General features: G+C 45.1%; 2 protein-coding genes across 4 annotated transcripts; both read left to right on the top strand.

Annotated features, from left to right (window-relative positions):
* The first annotated feature begins 876 nt into the window (after positions 1-876).
* On the top strand, positions 877-12,952 carry LOC135522834 (palmitoyl-protein thioesterase ABHD10, mitochondrial-like). Of its 2 annotated transcripts, none has more exons than XM_064949460.1 (5): positions 877-1,106; positions 2,169-2,352; positions 2,617-2,728; positions 11,839-11,976; positions 12,149-12,952. In XM_064949460.1, the coding sequence occupies exons 1-5, from the start codon at positions 983-985 to the stop codon at positions 12,488-12,490; spliced, it is 900 nt and encodes a 299-aa protein (XP_064805532.1). In that variant the 5' UTR covers positions 877-982; the 3' UTR covers positions 12,491-12,952. The 2 variants fall into 2 exon arrangements, with proteins under 2 accessions (XP_064805532.1, XP_064805531.1); XM_064949459.1 differs by lacking the exon at positions 877-1,106 and adding an exon at positions 1,137-1,581.
* A 354-nt stretch (positions 12,953-13,306) lies between these two features.
* Positions 13,307-18,022, top strand: LOC135522836 (transgelin-3-like). Of its 2 annotated transcripts, none has more exons than XM_064949462.1 (5): positions 13,307-15,119; positions 15,332-15,622; positions 15,850-16,024; positions 16,469-16,571; positions 16,684-18,022. In XM_064949462.1, exons 1-5 carry the CDS (start codon positions 15,021-15,023, stop codon positions 16,823-16,825), a joined length of 810 nt encoding a protein of 269 aa, XP_064805534.1. In that variant the 5' UTR covers positions 13,307-15,020; the 3' UTR covers positions 16,826-18,022. The 2 variants fall into 2 exon arrangements, with proteins under 2 accessions (XP_064805534.1, XP_064805535.1); XM_064949463.1 differs by having other exon boundaries at positions 14,372-14,501.
* Positions 18,023-18,276: the final 254 nt, after the last annotated feature.

Genomic DNA, 18,276 nt, shown 5'->3' with positions numbered 1-18,276 from the left:
GATTTCCTCTTTATTCTAGTCTACACAACAGACGATTGTTTCACATGTTGAAATAAATGTGTTCCCTGTGTTGTGACAAACTGTGTAACTTCAGGCAGATCTGTCTCTCTCCAGATCTATGCCTTGGCTAAATAAAGATTACTGTCATGGGACGTTTTTATTGCATATGACATTCATGAAAGGCTTAATTGAACCATTTGCCTAGTACATACAGGTCTCCTCGTGGATTTGGATGACATCCTGTATATACCATTCTACAGGATTCTACATGTAGTCATTTTCCTGAATTATAAATTGTAGGCTATTGTGGATTTATGGACAGGTGCAATAGCCTGTCTCAAGCTCTTATACCAAACCCAAAGACCCAAAGATGAACGTTTACCACATAACAGAGAGATTGGGAGATGTTCTTAAAACAGGAAAATTAACCCAGGGTGCATGTACAACACACACAGGCGGTGTCAGAGGAAGGCCCTAAAAATTGTCAAAGACTCCGGAGCGCCAAGTCTAGGTCCAACAGGTTTCTTAACAGCATCTACCCTCAAGCCATAAGACTCCTGAACAACTAATCAAATGGCTACCAAGACTATTTGCATTGTCCCACCCCATTTTTTTAGGCTGCTGCTACTCTCTGATTATTATCTATGCATAGTCACTTTAACTCGACCTACATGTACATATTATCTCAATTACCTCAATTAACCTGTGCCCCTGCACATTGACTCTGTACTTATACCCCTTGTATGTAGCCTCCCTACTGTTATTTTACTGCTTCTCTTTAACTATTTGTTAATTTTATGTTTTACTTATCTATTTTTTTTTACTTAATACTTATTTTTCTTAAAACTACATTGTTGGTTAAGGGCTTGTAAGGTCAGTACCTGTTGTATTCGGTGAATGTGACTATTACAATTTGATTTGATTAGGGACCCCCGTTGTAAAAGAATAACGATCCGTTTGGCAACATTGGTATTCTCGCGATATGTTCTCTGTGGGTGGGAAAGCCAGAAATATGGCAGCCATCGTGCTGAGGTCCTGCCGCAAAGGACTTTCTCACATTTTGAAGAATGGAGGAGTCGCTACTATCTTGCCAAAGACTTTGGGAGGTGAGTATGTTACTGCAGTTCACAATGTAACGATTTCACTGGAAAATGTATAGGCTGCGGAATTATGCCGCGTTCAAAACAACTGGGAACTCGGAAAAATATGAGGTCAAATCATTACATCATTGATGTTCAGCTTTGAAAGTCGGAGCTCTAGAAAGAGGCTCGAGTTATCGAGTTGGAGATCTGAGTTGGATGACCGTTCAAAATATTTTTCCCAGTTGGAGGTCGTTGTTTTCGAGGTCCCAGTTGTTTGTACGTTCGGAAGTCAGATGTTTCCAGTTGTATTGAACGCGGCATTAAAAGGTACAGGTGGGGGGAGTGGCAGAGGCAGGACCCGTTATCTGAATGTTTTGGTTCGCTCGTGCGCATATAAACTGCGCAGCATCTGCGCATATTCTAAGATCTCGCACATTGGTGGTGGGAATACTCTTCCGAGCGGCGCTATACCGGACTGTTCATATGTTGTTGAGATTTGGTAAGGCGCACTCACAACAACAAAAACTGATTATTCAACATGAGCGTGTTTGCAGGGCACAGTTTTCCAGTTTTAAAACGCAGGGTAGCCTAGTTTTTAGATCATACAATTAATGCAAATGCTGGTAAATTAAGTATAGCTTTTATCAAACCATTTAGTTTTAATGTTCTAGATGGTATTGGTATTCTAATGTTCTCTTTCTTGTATTGAGGTAAGTAACACAATTGTCTACTTGTATTGCATCATAGGCTACTCCATATCTGTCTCTGTTCAGTCGGTTTGACTCACTGGTTATGATGTCAACAATGCCTTGCCCCACAGCACTGGCCCAGTTCTATTTTCAAAATATTACATAAGACTGCCATAGCTGATCATTCCTTGCCTTGACTTCATGTTGATTTTATCCTTCAAGAGTATTGCATGAATCACATATATAAAACCTACAATTTTACAAGCCACACTCCATTCTCATCTTTTGCATTAAATAACTGTTTATAAGTGTGTGTGTGTGTGTGTGTGTGTGTGTGTGTGTGTGTGTGTGTGTGTGTGTGTGTGTGTGTGTGTGTGTGTGTGTGTGTGTCCAACAGGGGCGAGACAGAAGTCCTATGTGCAGTATGTGACAAGGCCAGAGCTCCCTAAGCTGGCCTACCGCAGGGTAAAGGGGAAGAGTCCAGGCGTGGTCTTCCTGCCTGGGTATGGATCCAACATGAACGGCCTGAAAGCTGAGGCCCTGGAGGAGTTCTGCAGGTCACTAGGACATTCATACCTAAGGTACTGTACATTACACGGTCTCCTTAAGGCCATGCAAATGTAATTTAAGACCCTAAGGCCATACACATGAGGTTCATTACCTGAATAGACTCCCTAGCCTATACGTTAGGTATGTTATGCAAATAGACCACCCTCTAACGTATGTTACTCAGATTCTGTACTCTCTCTACATTATTATGCTAGCATAGTACATATTCTGTCAGATGTTTAATTGTATTTCTAACTGTGGTCCTCCAGGCTCATGTTGTGTTTGTGTTTCCCCAGGTTTGACTACACTGGCCATGGGTTATCAGAGGGGGTGTTAACTGATGGGACCATCGGCACCTGGAAGAAAGACGTTCTCTTTGTGTTGGATGAACTAGCAGAGGGCCCACAGGTGAACTAACTCTCTACTGGTGGATCTAGAATCATTTCTATACTAGCCTTTAGATAACCCTCATATCCATATGCATGTATTTATATTTGCATTTATTGTGATTCCAATTCATATTTGATTGGATTTTTGGGAAATGTTTCATGTATGTGTTTAAGAGCTAAAATAATAGTTTGTCTTTATAACCCAGTTATAGACCGTCCCATTATAGACCGTCCCGTTATAACCCAGTTATAGACCGTCCCGTTATAACCCAGTTATAGACCGTCCCATTATAACCCAGTTATAGACCGTCCCATTATAACCCAGTTATAGACCGTCCCGTTATAACCCAGGTATAGACCGTCCCGTTATAGACCATCCCGTTATTACCCAGTTATAGACCGTCCCGTTATAACCCAGTTATAGACCGTCCCGTTATAACCCAGGTATAGACCGTCCCGTTATAACCCAGGTATAGACCGTCCCGTTATAGACCGTCCCGTTATAGACCGTCCCGTTATAACCAGTTATAGACCGTCCCGTTATAACCAGTTATAGACCGTCCCGTTATAGACCGCCCCATTATAACCAGTTATAGGCCGTCCCGTTATAACCCAGTTATAGACCGTCCCGTTATAACCCAGTTATAGACCGTCCCGTTATAGACCATCCCGTTATTACCCAGTTATAGACCGTCCCGTTATAACCCAGTTATAGACCGTCCCGTTATAACCCAGTTATAGACCGTCCCGTTATAACCCAGTTATAGACCCTCCCGTTATAGACCATCCCGTTATTACCCAGTTATAGACCGTCCCGTTATAACCCAGTTATAGACCGTCCCGTTATAACCCAGTTATAGACTGTCCCGTTATAACCCAGTTATAGACCGTCCCGTTATAACCCAGGTATAGACCGTCCCGTTATAACCCAGGTATAGACCGTCCCGTTATAACCCAGGTATAGACCGTCCCGTTATAACCCAGGTATAGACCGTCCCGTTATAGACCGTCCCGTTATAGACCATCCCGTTATAGACCGTCCCGTTATAACCAGTTATAGACCGTCCCGTTATAACCAGTTATAGACCGTCCCGTTATAGACCGCCCCATTATAACCAGTTATAGGCTGTCCCGTTATAACCCAGTTATAGACCGTCCCGTTATAACCGAAGTTATAGACCGTCCCGTTATAGACCATCCCGTTATTACCCAGTTATAGACCGTCCCGTTATAACCCAGTTATAGACCGTCCCGTTATAACCCAGGTATAGACCGTCCCGTTATAGACCGTCCCGTTATAGACCAGTTATAGACCGTCCCGTTATAACCAGTTATAGACCGTCCCGTTATAACCAGTTATAGACCGTACCGTTATAGACCGCCCCATTATAACCAGTTATAGGCCGTCCCGTTATAACCCAGTTATAGACCGTCCCGTTATAACCCAGTTATAGACCGTCCCGTTATAACCCAGGTATAGACCGTCCCGTTATAACCCAGTTATAGACTGTCCCGTTATAGACCGCCCCATTATAACCAGTTATAGACCGTCCCGTTATAACCCAGGTATAGACCGTCCCGTTATAACCCAAGTATAGACCGTCCCGTTATAACCCAGGTATAGACCGTCCCGTTATAACCCAGGTATAGACCGTCCCGTTATAACCCAGGTATAGACCGTCCCGTTATAACCCAGGTATAGACCGTCCCGTTATAACCCAGGTATAGACCGTCCCGTTATAACCCAGGTATAGACCGTCCCGTTATAGACCGTCCCGTTATAGACCGTCCCGTTATAACCAGTTATAGACCGTCCCGTTATAACCAGTTATAGACCGTCCCGTTATAACCAGTTATAGACCGTACCGTTATAGACCGTCCCGTTATAACCCAGGTATAGACCGTCCCGTTATAACCCAGGTATAGACCGTCCCGTTATAGACCGTCCCGTTATAGACCGTCCCGTTATAACCAGTTATAGACCGTCCCGTTATAACCAGTTATAGACCGTCCCGTTATAGACCGCCCCATTATAACCAGTTATAGACCGTCCCGTTATAACCAGTTATAGACCGTACCGTTATAGACCGTCCTGTTATAACCCAGTTATAGACCGTCCCGTTATAACCCAGTTATAGACCGTCCCGTTATAACCCAGGTATAGACCGTCCCGTTATAACCCAGTTATAGACCGTCCCGTTATAGACCGCCCCATTATAACCAGGTATAGACCGTCCCGTTATAACCCAGGTATAGACCGTCCCGTTATAACCCAGTTATAGACCGTCCCGTTATAACCCAGTTATAGACCGTCCCATTATAACCCAGTTATAGACCGTCCCGTTATAACCCAGTTATAGACCGTCCCGTTATAACCCAGGTATAGACCGTCCCCATACACCGTTATAACCAGTTATAGGCCCTCCTGTTATAACCCAGGTATAGACCCTCCTGTTATAACCCAGGTTATAGGCCCTCCTGTTATAACCCAGGTATAGGCCATCCTGTTATAACCCAGGTATAGGACCTCCTGTTATAACCCAGGTATAGACCCTCCTGTTATAACCCAGGTATAGGCCCTCCTGTTATAACCCAGGTATAGGCCGTTATAACCCAGGTATAGGCCCTCCTGTTATAACCGGTACAGACCCTCCTGTTATAACCCAGGTATAGACCCTCCTGTTATAACCCAGGTATAGACCCTCCTGTTATAACCCAGGTATAGGCCCTCCTGTTATAAACCAGGTATAGACCATCCCGTTATAGACCGCCCCATTATAACCAGTTATAGGCCGTCCCGTTATAACCCAGGTATAGACCGTCCCGTTATAACCCAGGTATAGACCGTCCCGTTATAACCCAGGTATAGACCGTCCCATTATAACCCAGTTATAGACCGTCCCGTTATAACCCAGTTATAGACCGTCCCGTTATAACCCAGTTATAGACCGTCCCGTTATAGACCGCCCCATTATAACCAGTTATAGACCGTCCCGTTATAACCCAGTTATAGACCGTCCCGTTATAACCCAGGTATAGACCCTCCTGTTATTACCCAGGTATAGGCCCTCCTGTTATAACCCAGGTATAGGCCCTCCTGTTATAACCCAGGTACAGACCCTCCTGTTATAACCCAGGTATAGACCGTCCTGTTATAACCCAGGTATCCCCTGTTATAGACCGGTATCCCGTTATAACCAGTTATAGACCGTCCCTGTTATAACCCAGTTATAGACCGTCCTGTTATAACCAGTTATAGACCGTTATAACCAGTTATAGGCCGTCCCGTTATAACCCAGTTATAGACCGTCCCGTTATAACCCAGGTATAGACCGTCCCGTTATAACCCAGGTATAGACCGTCCCGTTATAACCCAGGTATAGACTGTCCCGTTATAACCCAGTTATGGACCGTCCCGTTATAGACGGCCCCATTATAACCAGTTATAGACCGTCCCGTTATAACCCAGTCATAGACCGTTATAACCCAGTTATAGACCGTCCCTGTTATAGACCGTCCCGTTATAACCAGTTATAGACCATCCCGTTATAACCCAGTTATAGACCGTCCCGACCGTCCCGTTATAACCCAGGTATAGACCGTCCCACCATCCCGTTATAACCCAGTTATAGACCGTCCCGTTATAGACCGGTATATTATAACCAGGTATAGACCCTCCTGTTATAACCCAGGTATAGACCGTCCCGTTATAACCCAGTTATAGACCGTCCCGTTATAACCCAGTTATAGACCGGCCCGTTATAACCAGTTATAGACCGTCCCGTTATAACCCAGTTATAGACCGTCCCATTATAACCCAGTTATAGACCGTCCCGTTATAACCCAGTTATAGACCGTCCCGTTATAACCCAGGTATAGACCGTCCCGTTATACACCGTCCCGTTATAACCCAGGTATAGACCCTCCTGTTATAACCCAGGTATAGACCCTCCTGTTATAACCCAGGTATAGGCCCTCCTGTTATAACCCAGGTATAGGCCCTCCTGTTATAACCCAGGTATAGGACCTCCTGTTATAACCCAGGTATAGACCCTCCTGTTATAACCCAGGTATAGGCCCTCCTGTTATAACCCAGGTATAGGCCCTCCTGTTATAACCCAGGTATAGACCCTCCTGTTATAACCCAGGTATAGACCCTCCTGTTATAACCCAGGTATAGACCCTCCTGTTATAACCCAGGTATAGGCCCTCCTGTTATAAACCAGGTATAGACCATCCCGTTATAGACCGCCCCATTATAACCAGTTATAGGCCGTCCCGTTATAACCCAGGTATAGACCGTCCCGTTATAACCCAGGTATAGACCGTCCCGTTATAACCCAGTTATAGACCGTCCCGTTATAACCCAGTTATAGACCGTCCCGTTATAACCCAGTTATAGACCGTCCCGTTATAGACCGCCCCATTATAACCAGTTATAGACCGTCCCGTTATAACCCAGTTATAGACCGTCCTGTTATAACCCAGGTATAGACCCTCCTGTTATTACCCAGGTACAGACCCTCCTGTTATAACCCAGGTATAGACCCTCCTGTTATAACCCAGGTATAGGCCCTCCTGTTATAACCCAGGTATAGACCCTCCTGTTATAACCCAGGTATAGGCCCTCCTGTTATAACCCAGGTATAGACCGTCCCGTTATAGACCGCCCCATTATAACCAGTTATAGGCCGTCCCGTTATAATCCAGTTATAGACCGTCCCGTTATAACCCAGGTATAGACCGTCCCGTTATAACCCAGGTATAGACCGTCCCGTTATAACCCAGTTATAGACTGTCCCGTTATAACCCAGTTATGGACCGTCCCGTTATAGACGGCCCCATTATAACCAGTTATAGACCGTCCCGTTATAACCCAGTCATAGACCGTCCCGTTATAACCCAGTTATAGACCGTCCCGTTATAGACCGTCCCGTTATAACCAGTTATAGACCATCCCGTTATAACCCAGTTATAGACCGTCCCGTTATAACCCAGGTATAGACCATCCCGTTATAACCCAGGTATAGACCCTCCTGTTATAACCCAGGTATAGGCCCTCCTGTTATAACCCAGTTATAGACCGCCCCGTTATAACCCAGTTATAGACCGTCCCGTTATAACCCAGTTATAGACCGTCCCGTTATAGACCGTCCCGTTATAACCCAGGTATAGACCGTCCCGTTATACACCATCCCGTTATAACCCAGGTATAGACCCTCCTGTTATAACCCAGGTATAGACCCTCCTGTTATAACCCAGGTATAGACCCTCCTGTTATAACCCAGGTATAGGTCCTCCTGTTATAACCCAGGTATAGACCCTCCTGTTATAACCCAGGTATAGACCCTCCTGTTATAACCCAGGTATAGACCCTCCTGTTATAACCCAGGTATAGGCCCTCCTGTTATAACCCAGGTATAGACCCTCCTGTTATAACCCAGGTATAGGCCCTCCTGTTATAACCCAGGTATAGACCGTCCCATTATAACCCAGGTATAGACCGTCCCGTTATAGACCGTCCCATTATAACCCAGGTATAGACCCTCCTGTTATAACCCAGGTATAGACCCTCCCGTTATAACCCAGGTATAGACCCTCCCGTTATAACCCAGGTATAGACCCTCCCGTTATAACCCAGGTATAGACTGTCCCGTTATCACCCAGGTATAGACCCTCCCGTTATAACCCAGGTATAGACCCTCCCGTTATAACCCAGGTATAGACCCTCCCGTTATAACCCAGGTATAGACTGTCCCGTTATCACCCAGGTATAGACCGTCCCGTTATCACCCAGGTATAGACCGTCCCGTTATAACCCAGGTATAGACCGTCCCGTTATAACCCAGGTATAGACTGTCCCGTTATAACCCAGGTATAGACCCTCCTGTTATAACCCAGGTATAGACCCTCCAGTTATAACCCAGGTATAGGCCCTCCTGTTATAACCCAGGTATAGACCGTCCCATTATAACCCAGGTATAGACCCTCCCGTTATAGACCGTCCCGTTATAACCCAGGTATAGACCCTCCTGTTATAACCCAGGTATAGACCCTCCCGTTATAACCCAGGTATAGACCCTCCCGTTATAACCCAGGTATAGACCCTCCTGTTATAACCCAGGTATAGACCCTCCCGTTATAACCCAGGTATAGACCCTCCCGTTATAACCCAGGTATAGACCCTCCCGTTATAACCCAGGTATAGACTGTCCCGTTATAACCCAGGTATAGACCGTCCCGTTATCACCCAGGTATAGACCGTCCCGTTATCACCCAGGTATAGACCGTCCCGTTATAACCCAGGTATAGACCGTCCCGTTATAACCCAGGTATAGACCCTCCTGTTATAACCCAGGTATAGACCCTCCAGTTATAACCCAGGTATAGACCCTCCTGTTATAACCCAGGTATAGACCCTCCTGTTATAACCCAGGTATAGACCCTCCTGTTATAACCCAGGTATAGGCCCTCCTGTTATTACCCAGGTATAGACCGTCCTGTTATAACCCAGTTATAGACCGTCCCGTTATAACCCAGGTATAGGCCCTCCTGTTATAACCCAGGTATGTTGCCCTCCTGTTATAACCCAGGTATAGGCCCTCCTGTTATAACCCAGGTATAGGCCCTCCTGTTATAACCCAGTTATAGAACGTTCCTTCAATGACATTGATATTTAAAAATATGTTCTTTCAGTTTTACCCTCCATAATAGTTATTACATTTGTGGTGTAATATTTCAGTTAGAATCTGTTAAAAAAAAGAAGGGGTGGAGATTCTCTCTGAATGCTCCAAGACTGCCGCTTCTCCTCAGTAGTGATAATTGATGTTTCCACCATGTGCTATTTTTTGGGGGGATAGTTTTCAAAACCTATGAAGATGTCCAGTGAAAGCAGAAATGCAATTTGTTGACAACAGAACATCATCCCGAATGCTCATCAATAAGAACGTCTGTTAAATTCCCTGCTCTGTTTAGCTTGTTTACAGCAGTTATTTAATAGGGAACTGTCGGAGGCGCTCTCGTATTGTTACATCATCAAAATTCAGATAATTAAGGCGCTAACATGGCAGCCATTCTAAAACCTGGCCGAACTCTGTGCATTTGAAAAGTTCTTATTTTCTCCACATTTTGTTACATTACAGTCTTATTCTAAAAATGATTAAATTGATGAGGGAAAAAAAGTATCTACACAGAACACCCCATAATAACAACGCAAAAACAGGTTTTTGGAAATGTTAGCAAATGTATTAAAAATGATATCACACTTACATAAGTATTCAGACCCTTTACTCAGTACTTTGTTGAAGTACCTTTGGCAGCGATTACAGCCTCAAATCTTTTTGGGTATGATGCTACAAGCTTGGCACCTGTATTTGGGGAGTTTCTCCCATTCTTCACTGCAGATCCTCTCAAGCTCTGTCCGGTTGGATGGGGAGCTTCGCTGAGATGTTCGATCGGGTTCAAGTCCAGGCTCTGGCTGGCTACTCGAGGGCATTCAGAGACTTGTCCCGAAGCCACTCCTGTGTGGTCTTGGCTGTGTGCTTAGGGTCGTTGTCCTGTTGGAAGGTGAATCTTCACCCCCAGTCTGAGGTCCTGAGCGCTCTGGAACTGATTTTCATCAAGGATCTCTCAATACTTTGTTCCGTTCATCTGTCCCTTGTTTCTGACTAGTCTCCCAGTCCCTGCTGCTGACAAACATCCCCGCGGCACGATGCTGCCACCACCATGCTTCATCATAGGGATAGTGCCAGGTTTCCTACAATCTTGGTTTCATCAGACCAGAGAATCTAGTTTCTCATGGTCTGAGAGTCCTTTAGGTGCCTTCTGGCAAACTCCATGCGGGCTGTCATGTGCCTTTTACTGAGGAGTGGCTTCCGTCTGGCCACTCTACCCTAAAGGCCTGATATTGTGGAGTTCTGCAGAGATGGTTGTCCTTCTGGAAGGTTCTCCAATCTCCACAGAGGAACTCTAGAGCTCTGTCGGAGTAACCATTGGGTTCTTGGTCACCTCGCTGACCAAGGCCCTTCTCCCCCAGTTGCTCAGCTTGGCCCGGGGGCCAGCTCTAGGAAGAGTCTGGGTGGTTCCAAACTTCTTCCATTTAAGAATGATGGAGGCCACTGTTCTTGTGGACCTTCATTGCTGCAGACATTTTTTGGTACCCTTCCCCAGAGCTGTGCCTCGACACAATCCTGTCTCTGATCTCTACAGACAATTCCTTTCAACTCATGGCTTGGTTTTTGCATTGACAGACACTGTCAACTGTGGGAGCTTCTATAGACAGGTGTGTGCCTTTCCAAATCATGTCCAATCAATTGAATTTACCACAGGCGGACTCCAATCAAGTTGTAGAAACATCTCAAGGATGATCAATGGAAACAGGATGCACATGAGCTCAATTTTGAATCCCATAGCAAAGGGTCTGAATGCTTATAAAATAATGTATTTCTCCTATTTTTAAAACCTTTTTTTACTTTGTCATTCTGTGGTATTGTGTGTAGATTAATGAGGACTAAATTTGATTTGATCTATTTTAGAATAAGGCTGTAATGTAACAAAATGGGTAATAGGTCAGGGCGTCTGAATATTTCTGTAAGCACTGTATACGCTGTATTTGACTCTGCTGTGGTGTTTTTAGTGACACATGTTTCCACAAGGGGGCACTGTGTCACACAAATGTAAGAGCATCTCACCACCATGTAAAGTTCACACCATTCAATCATTATGAGAGTATCATAGCCTCCATGCCAGGATTCAATGCTGTCTTAGTCATTAATCAGACACACAGCTAGTGAATGACACCATTAGCAGGGCCAGACTCACCAATGGATGATATTACTCCCAATGTGACTGTGATGATGATTTACAGTCAAGGTTAGGACTATATGTTGTGGTTACGATTAGTGGTTAGAATCACATTTGTGTTTACAAACTGCTGTTCTTCTCTCCATTGTAGCGATTGCTAGATACTGTCACACATGGTGCTTCTCTACGGAGTCAGTTCAAATGGAAGAGAGGAGACAGGCGAAACAATCCATATTAAACTATTGGTATTTCTATGTACCATTGCTCCCTATCTTAAGTCTAGGCATCTTTAATGTAATCATGTCTTTCCCCATGGTCTCTGTTTAGATCATGGTGGGGTCCAGTATGGGCAGCTGGCTCATGCTGTTGGCAGCTATTGCCAGGCCGGAGAAGACTGCAGCTCTGGTTGGGATCTCCACGGCAGCAGACCATGTCGTCACTGCCTTCAAGTCAATGTCTCTAGAGGTGAGAGAGGACATCGTGAAATAAACCCTGGATTACTATGAATTACATTAACTAATGTGAATTCCATTTCTATTCGGTCAATTCAGGCGTGTTGTTAATTGAAATTCAATCATCTGTGTGAATGTCAATTCATTTTTAGATTTAAAATATATTTGATCCCATTTCACCACAGGTGCGTAAGGAGATTGAAGAGAAGGGCGTGCTGACGATGCCCAGCAAGCACAGAGAGGAGGGCGTCTACACATTCACCATGGACTTCCTGAAGGAGGCGGAGAACCACTGTGTCCTCCAGAGTCCCATCCCCATCACCTGCCCCGTGAGGCTCATCCATGGCCTGAAGGATGACGACGTGCCCTGGCACATCTCCATGCAAGTGGCCCAGCGCGTCCTCAGCCCAGACGTGGACGTCATCCTCCGCCGCCACGGTCAGCACCGCATGGCCGAGAAGGACGACATCAAGCTCATGGTCTACACCATTGACGACCTCATAGACAAGCTGACCACGCTCGTTTGAGCCGGTGGAAGGGTTAGGGAAGGGGGGGTGAGTTGGAAATCCCACCCCCCATTGGAGCTGCTCCTACCTCCCAGCCATATAAGATCCCTTTATCCCAGCTCTCCCACTCTCCCCTTACCCTTCCTCCCAGTCTGCCCCTGGTCAGTTTATCCTAATTATGCTGTTACAAAGAGAAGGAGAGAAACGAGGATCACCGAAAGTACAAACTGATGGAACGAGGAGCACGTCTGTCAATAACCTCAGCCAGGTTCTGGATGCCTTGGGGAGGGAGTGTGACTGTTACAAGTTCCAGTTTACTCTGTGCAGTGTTGCTTTGGTCAAGCTTTCTATGGGCCATGCTGCCACTGCTGCTGCTGTTTGGTTGACAGAACATGCTGGTCCTTTTGCCAGACCCCAGTAGTTTTCCTGTGCCTTTTTACCACGTCTCACCCCGTTGGGCCAATAAAGCCTCTGCACACCAGAGTGGAGTGCAGGTCTTGTCTGTTACTGTGCATGCAGATATATGAGCTGTTATTGAGTTCATACAATCCACACAAATGACAAGCTCCGTCAAACTGCCTCCTATGCAGAAGCACTGTTACATCGTCTTTTCGTTAGGACTGAGCATCACACTATCTCAAAATAGCAAAAGAAAACCCTTCAAGTTAAGAGGAAACTTCAAATAAAGGTTAATACTATGAGCACCACATCCCAGAGGCCCCATAAAATGTTCAACCTACCACCAAAGATTGCCTTGTTTCATTTATTTTCATAATATACATCCCATTGGTTTGGTGTAATAAAATGCCTGGCCCTGTTGGAGCCAATGGGCTGTTGATTAGCATGTTGTTGGTCATTGGACTGTGTTCAATGGGGCAGAAAGCCAGACCTGCTGCAGCAGACGCAGTAACTCTCTCTGACCCTCTAACTGCTGCTCTGACCTTTCACTCTTAGGCAGAATATATGCAATCAGTCACCTCCGCATCACAACACCAACTGGGTGACATCACTCAAACATATGCATGCATCAGGGAGTAAGAAAATCCTGCCTGGGTTATGTTTAATATAGATCACTGAGTAACTGACTAATATGTAGAGACAAGGGCTGGAAATGCCAACACACAGATACAGTGATGGTGAGAATACTACTGATGTTATTTTAGCCTGACAGTCAAAGGGTACAGTAGTATAGCAATGATATGTTCAAAAGCTTTTCTGATATTCAGACATTCTAGAAAAGCACGAATATCTATTTCCTGTATTTCAATTAGACTTTTTCCAGTCTGTGACGCATGTTGTCATATCAGTACTGTGGAGTACACCGCACCCAGCCTCTTTCCAGATCTATCTGGTGTCCACTTCTGTAACTAACCCAATTAAAGCAGAGCAATGGCTCTCATTATTGAAACTGAGAGGCAACAGCCACTAACAGGCTGTTCTGTGCCTTCCAAACCTGCAGAAACATTTAAGATAGATGTAAAGGTGAAAATATTTTGTTTCTCTTCTGTAAATATTAATTCTGCACGCCATCAGGTGTATTGTTGTAGCAGCAACTAGTGAGGATCCTAGTAAAATACTACATATGCGAGTAGTAAGGCCAAATACATCAACAATGAGAAGTGAACACCTTATGTCATGCACCTTTTGGAAATCACCCATCCTTAGCTGGGCTGGGGATGGGGGAGGGAACATGCCCTGCCTTAACTGGGGCCAGGACCCACCTTAGCTGGCTGGGGTCGAGGGACTCGCCTTGCCATAGCTGCCTGGGGACTCGCCTTGCCTTGCCTTGCTGTCCTCTTGTTTCTGCTGTCCTGTCTCATTCTGAATGAGACATCTCGAGGGAGCCTCCTCGTGGCGCCCGCACATATAAAACCAGTGGTTTGCAACTCCCGGACACTGAGTCCAGCCTCGCCCCACGCACGCGTCACCGCTTAATGCATGCTTCAGCAGTTCAGCATCCTCTGCCCCGAACAGCTCGGCGGAATTAACAGCACAACAGCTACCGGACAAAATAACTCTCCTCTTCTTTATAGTAAGTGTGCCCAGAGCTTTTATTCATCATTATTTATTCAGAGCATGAAACGTTCGTTTCAAAATATATATATTTGTGGATTCATTATTAAACGTCACTGCTAGTTTATTCAATTTCAAAGGGGCTATTACGAAAATGTGCATGATTAAAAAATATCATCTGCCTTCCTAATTTCTAAATCCAGTTTTATTGTGAAAAAAAGTTACGCTTTTTTTCGCGTTCATAGTTTGCTACACAATCAATGCAATGCGATTGCTTTTCGATGTTATGCTCATCCCGCACACAGTCTAGGCTACCATAGGCTACCTCATTAGAATGTGCGTGTCCCTGTGCAGGACGGGTGCCAAGGACCACACCCATTCCGGCAAGTGCTCTGGTTCTCTGGGGATGTGCCCGTCCTGTAAGGGACACAGTTGCCATTAAGGAGAAAGCAGAGGATGGTGTGTGAGGAAAGGATGTGAAATTAGGAAAACAACAGGTGATGCAGTTTATGATAGAAAAACGACGACAGGTAGACTAATGGTTAAAAGCGTTGGGCCAGTAAGCGAAAAGTTCGAATCCCGAGCCGATTCGGTGAAAAACCTTTCATTGAGCAAGGCACTAAACCTAATTTATCATGTAAGTCGGTCTGGATAAGAGTGTATTTTTAAATGACTAAAATGTACAAAAAAATGTAAACAATTAAGAAATGCTGGCTCAGAATGAACAAAGTGACTACTATGAAGCCTATGCATTATTTATGGCTCTGATGTCAATAACTGGACTTTAATACAAACATTATATCGCTTGACAATGTTCAGTTTTCTACATGATGTATTGTTTTTGTATAGCAGGTGCAGGCTGCCAGTGCTGAAACTGCTCCAGGGTTTTGGTCAGCAGAGCTGCAGACTACTTGTCTGTCTGTCTGTCTGTCTGTCTGGGTGAGCAGGACAAAAGGAGCAATGGCTAACAGGGGACCCAGTTACGGGCTGAGCAAGGAGGTGCAGGAGAAGATAGAGCTGAAGTATAATCTAGACTTGGAGGCCCGGCTTGTGGACTGGATCGTAGCTCAGTGTGGGGGGAACCTGGAGCGACCACAGCCAGGCAGACAGAACTTCCAGACATGGCTGATGGATGGAACAGTGAGTCTGCATGACAATGAACAAGCTCAATAAGATTGACTGGACTGCAGTCATTGATAGAGGACGATCGCTTATACAAGCTAACAATGAGACCAATTTGACCTCTGCTTTGTTTCTCTCTCCTCCTTTTCATTGACGAATCTCTTCCTTTCTCCCTCTCTACTTACCTTTTTTTATCCATGTATCTGTATTCCTCTTACTCCCCCGTTCTCTTCTCCTCCCTGTAGATTCTCTGTAGGCTCATCAATAGCCTGTACCCGCGTGGTAAGGAGCCCATCAAGAAGATTCTGGAGACCCAGATGGCCTTTAAGCAGATGGAGAAGATCTCCCAGTTCCTGCAGGCAGCAGAGGTCTACGGAGTCATCACCACAGACATCTTCCAGACCGTGGACCTGTGGGAAGGTGGGCTGCACGTTCACTGACACATATCATGTCTCCATACATCCATGTGACATTGACATGCATGTCCAATTACGGGGACTCTCACAGTCTTGTCTCCGTGGAGCTCTTTCTGCCTGTACAGTACCTTCAATACTCACATTACATTTACAAGAGCCTGTATAGTCTGGGAGCCAGTCTGTTTCTGCTAACATTCCGCTCATTGTACTCCGTGTCATATGACACAGAGTGGCAGGAAGTGGAATGATAGCTAAACAGACTGGTTGGTACCCAGGCTATTTATAGTCCACTATATGGGTGATACTCCATGGAGACATTGAAATACTTTTTGACATATGACTCAAGAGGTAGCTGTGTTTAAATGTTGTTTTATTTGGAACCTGTTTGCCTGTTCTTTGCTGTCTGGGTGTGATCCAGTGTTTGTGAGGACTGTTGCTATGGTTACAGGGAAGGATATGGCCGCAGTGCAGAGAACTCTGATGGCCCTAGGTAGTGTCGCCCTCACCAAGGACGATGGACATTACCGTGGCGACCGCGACTGGTTCCACAGGTAATGGACTGGCCACGACCCCTTACTTGGAAAACTCTGTGGCAGTGTTATCTTAATGTTGTGTGAGTGTTGTTCTATGTCTCAACTCTCCTGTTTGTCCTGGCCTGTGTAGGAAAGCCCAGGGTTACCGGCGGGAGTTCTCTGAGGACCAGCTTCGTCAAGGCCAGAGTCTGATTGGTCTGCAGATGGGAAGCAACCGCGGGGCCTCTCAGTCCGGCATGACAGGCTACGGATCGCACCGCCAGATCATGTAGAGACACCAGCCAGCCGCTCAGCCAGCTGCCAGCCACTCTCTCAGCATGGCTGTGTAGTCCAGAAGAAAGCTCCATCACGCCCCTGGAACCTCATGATATGACCCAACCACTTTTCCCCCTTCCCCAGAAGCACTAGCAAATCACACACACACACACACACACACACACACACACACACACACACACACACACACACACACACACACACACACACACACACACACACACACTTTTACTGTTCATCCTCAACCCAAACAGAGTGCTCCTTATACCCCAACCACAATTCTATAGACCTCAGTGCTTTCTGCTTCCCCCACCCCCGCTCTCCATCCATATGGTCCCACTCTCTCCATCCATATGGTCCCACTCTCTCCATCCATATGGTCCCACTCTCTCCATCCATATGGTCCCACTCTCTCCATCCATATAGTCCTGCTAGCCATTCCCTTCAGTGGACGAAGTCTTCGTAATTCAGTCGGTACAGAGAACCCAAGATTGAAGTCATCCCTCTACAAAACAAGCAAATAGTATTTTACACTTCTAACAAATATTATAGCACGAAACGTTATAGCATGTTACATATTTTAATTAACTGTTTGTTTGTATGTACAGTAGGTGTGTCTGAGTCATTGTATAGTCATTTGGGAGGGTTTGCTATACCTCATGAAAAGTTTAATGTGTAACCGAATGGAACTCAGTGAACGATGATGCCTCGGATGTCTTGTGTCAATATGTGAAGACTTTGCGGTAACTTCTGTAACCAAATGACCATCACATTGTGCCTGGTTAATATAGCAAAGGGACCATAAGCTATGCCTTGTATAAGAGACCCTAATGCAGAGGAATTCATAGACCTAAATTCAGTTCTGTTTTTGTACTAACATTCTGTGCTGTGCATTTATTACTTATGTATAATTGATGTAATGTACTTGTATGTGCCCACTGTCCATGTGTGTTTCAGCCAATCCCATGATTGTTAAAGACCCACAGTATGAAAGTGACAGTAGGATCATTTTGTTCCAGGGCTGATATTGCTTGAATGTATTTTTTTTCCCTTCAATGTAATTGGTCATGTTTACATAAACAAATATGTTTATATCTGAATCATTGTGTGTAGAAAACATAATAAATTAGGTGAAAACTGATTCTGGAATTGTATTGTTTTTCTGATCTGTGAAATATACTAAAGTCATTGCTCTTGGACATCTGTATCTTTGGCTTTCTAATATATATCCCAATGGATTTCCAGTATCAGGAAAGTGTACCAGACTTATATGGAATGCTATCCGTGAAGATAGGAGAATGTTGTTTAAAACAATCACTCTTCCTAGGCATTCCGATGGGGGTAGGGACGGATGTAAAGGTTCTAGAACACTAGCTGGAAAGGTCAGAGTTTATGGCAATGGTCTAATTTATGGGGGCAAACATTTTAACAACATTCTTCTATTGAT

Source organism: Oncorhynchus masou, chromosome 30 (assembly GCF_036934945.1).
Source record: "Oncorhynchus masou masou isolate Uvic2021 chromosome 30, UVic_Omas_1.1, whole genome shotgun sequence".
Lineage (NCBI taxonomy): Eukaryota > Metazoa > Chordata > Actinopteri > Salmoniformes > Salmonidae > Oncorhynchus > Oncorhynchus masou.
The sequence above is the reverse complement of the archived record's forward strand: the minus strand, read 5'-3'. Positions and strand labels throughout refer to the sequence as shown.

What these genes read in the sequence shown, in the direction of transcription:
- LOC135522834 (XM_064949459.1), top strand. Translation starts at nt 1,452, where the DNA reads ATGTTTTGGTTCGCTCGTGCGCATATAAACTGCGCAGCATCTGCGCAT. An exon ending in TCATATGTTGTTGAGATTTG is followed by an intron (nt 1,582 to 2,168) that starts GTAAGGCGCACT and finishes TGTGTCCAACAG; the next exon opens with GGGCGAGACAGAAGTCCTAT. An exon ending in CTAGGACATTCATACCTAAG is followed by an intron (nt 2,353 to 2,616) that starts GTACTGTACATT and finishes GTGTTTCCCCAG; the next exon opens with GTTTGACTACACTGGCCATG.
- LOC135522836 (XM_064949462.1), top strand. Translation starts at nt 15,021, where the DNA reads ATGGTTAAAAGCGTTGGGCCAGTAAGCGAAAAGTTCGAATCCCGAGCC. An exon ending in CATGGCTGATGGATGGAACA is followed by an intron (nt 15,623 to 15,849) that starts GTGAGTCTGCAT and finishes TCCTCCCTGTAG; the next exon opens with ATTCTCTGTAGGCTCATCAA. An exon ending in GACCGTGGACCTGTGGGAAG is followed by an intron (nt 16,025 to 16,468) that starts GTGGGCTGCACG and finishes CTATGGTTACAG; the next exon opens with GGAAGGATATGGCCGCAGTG.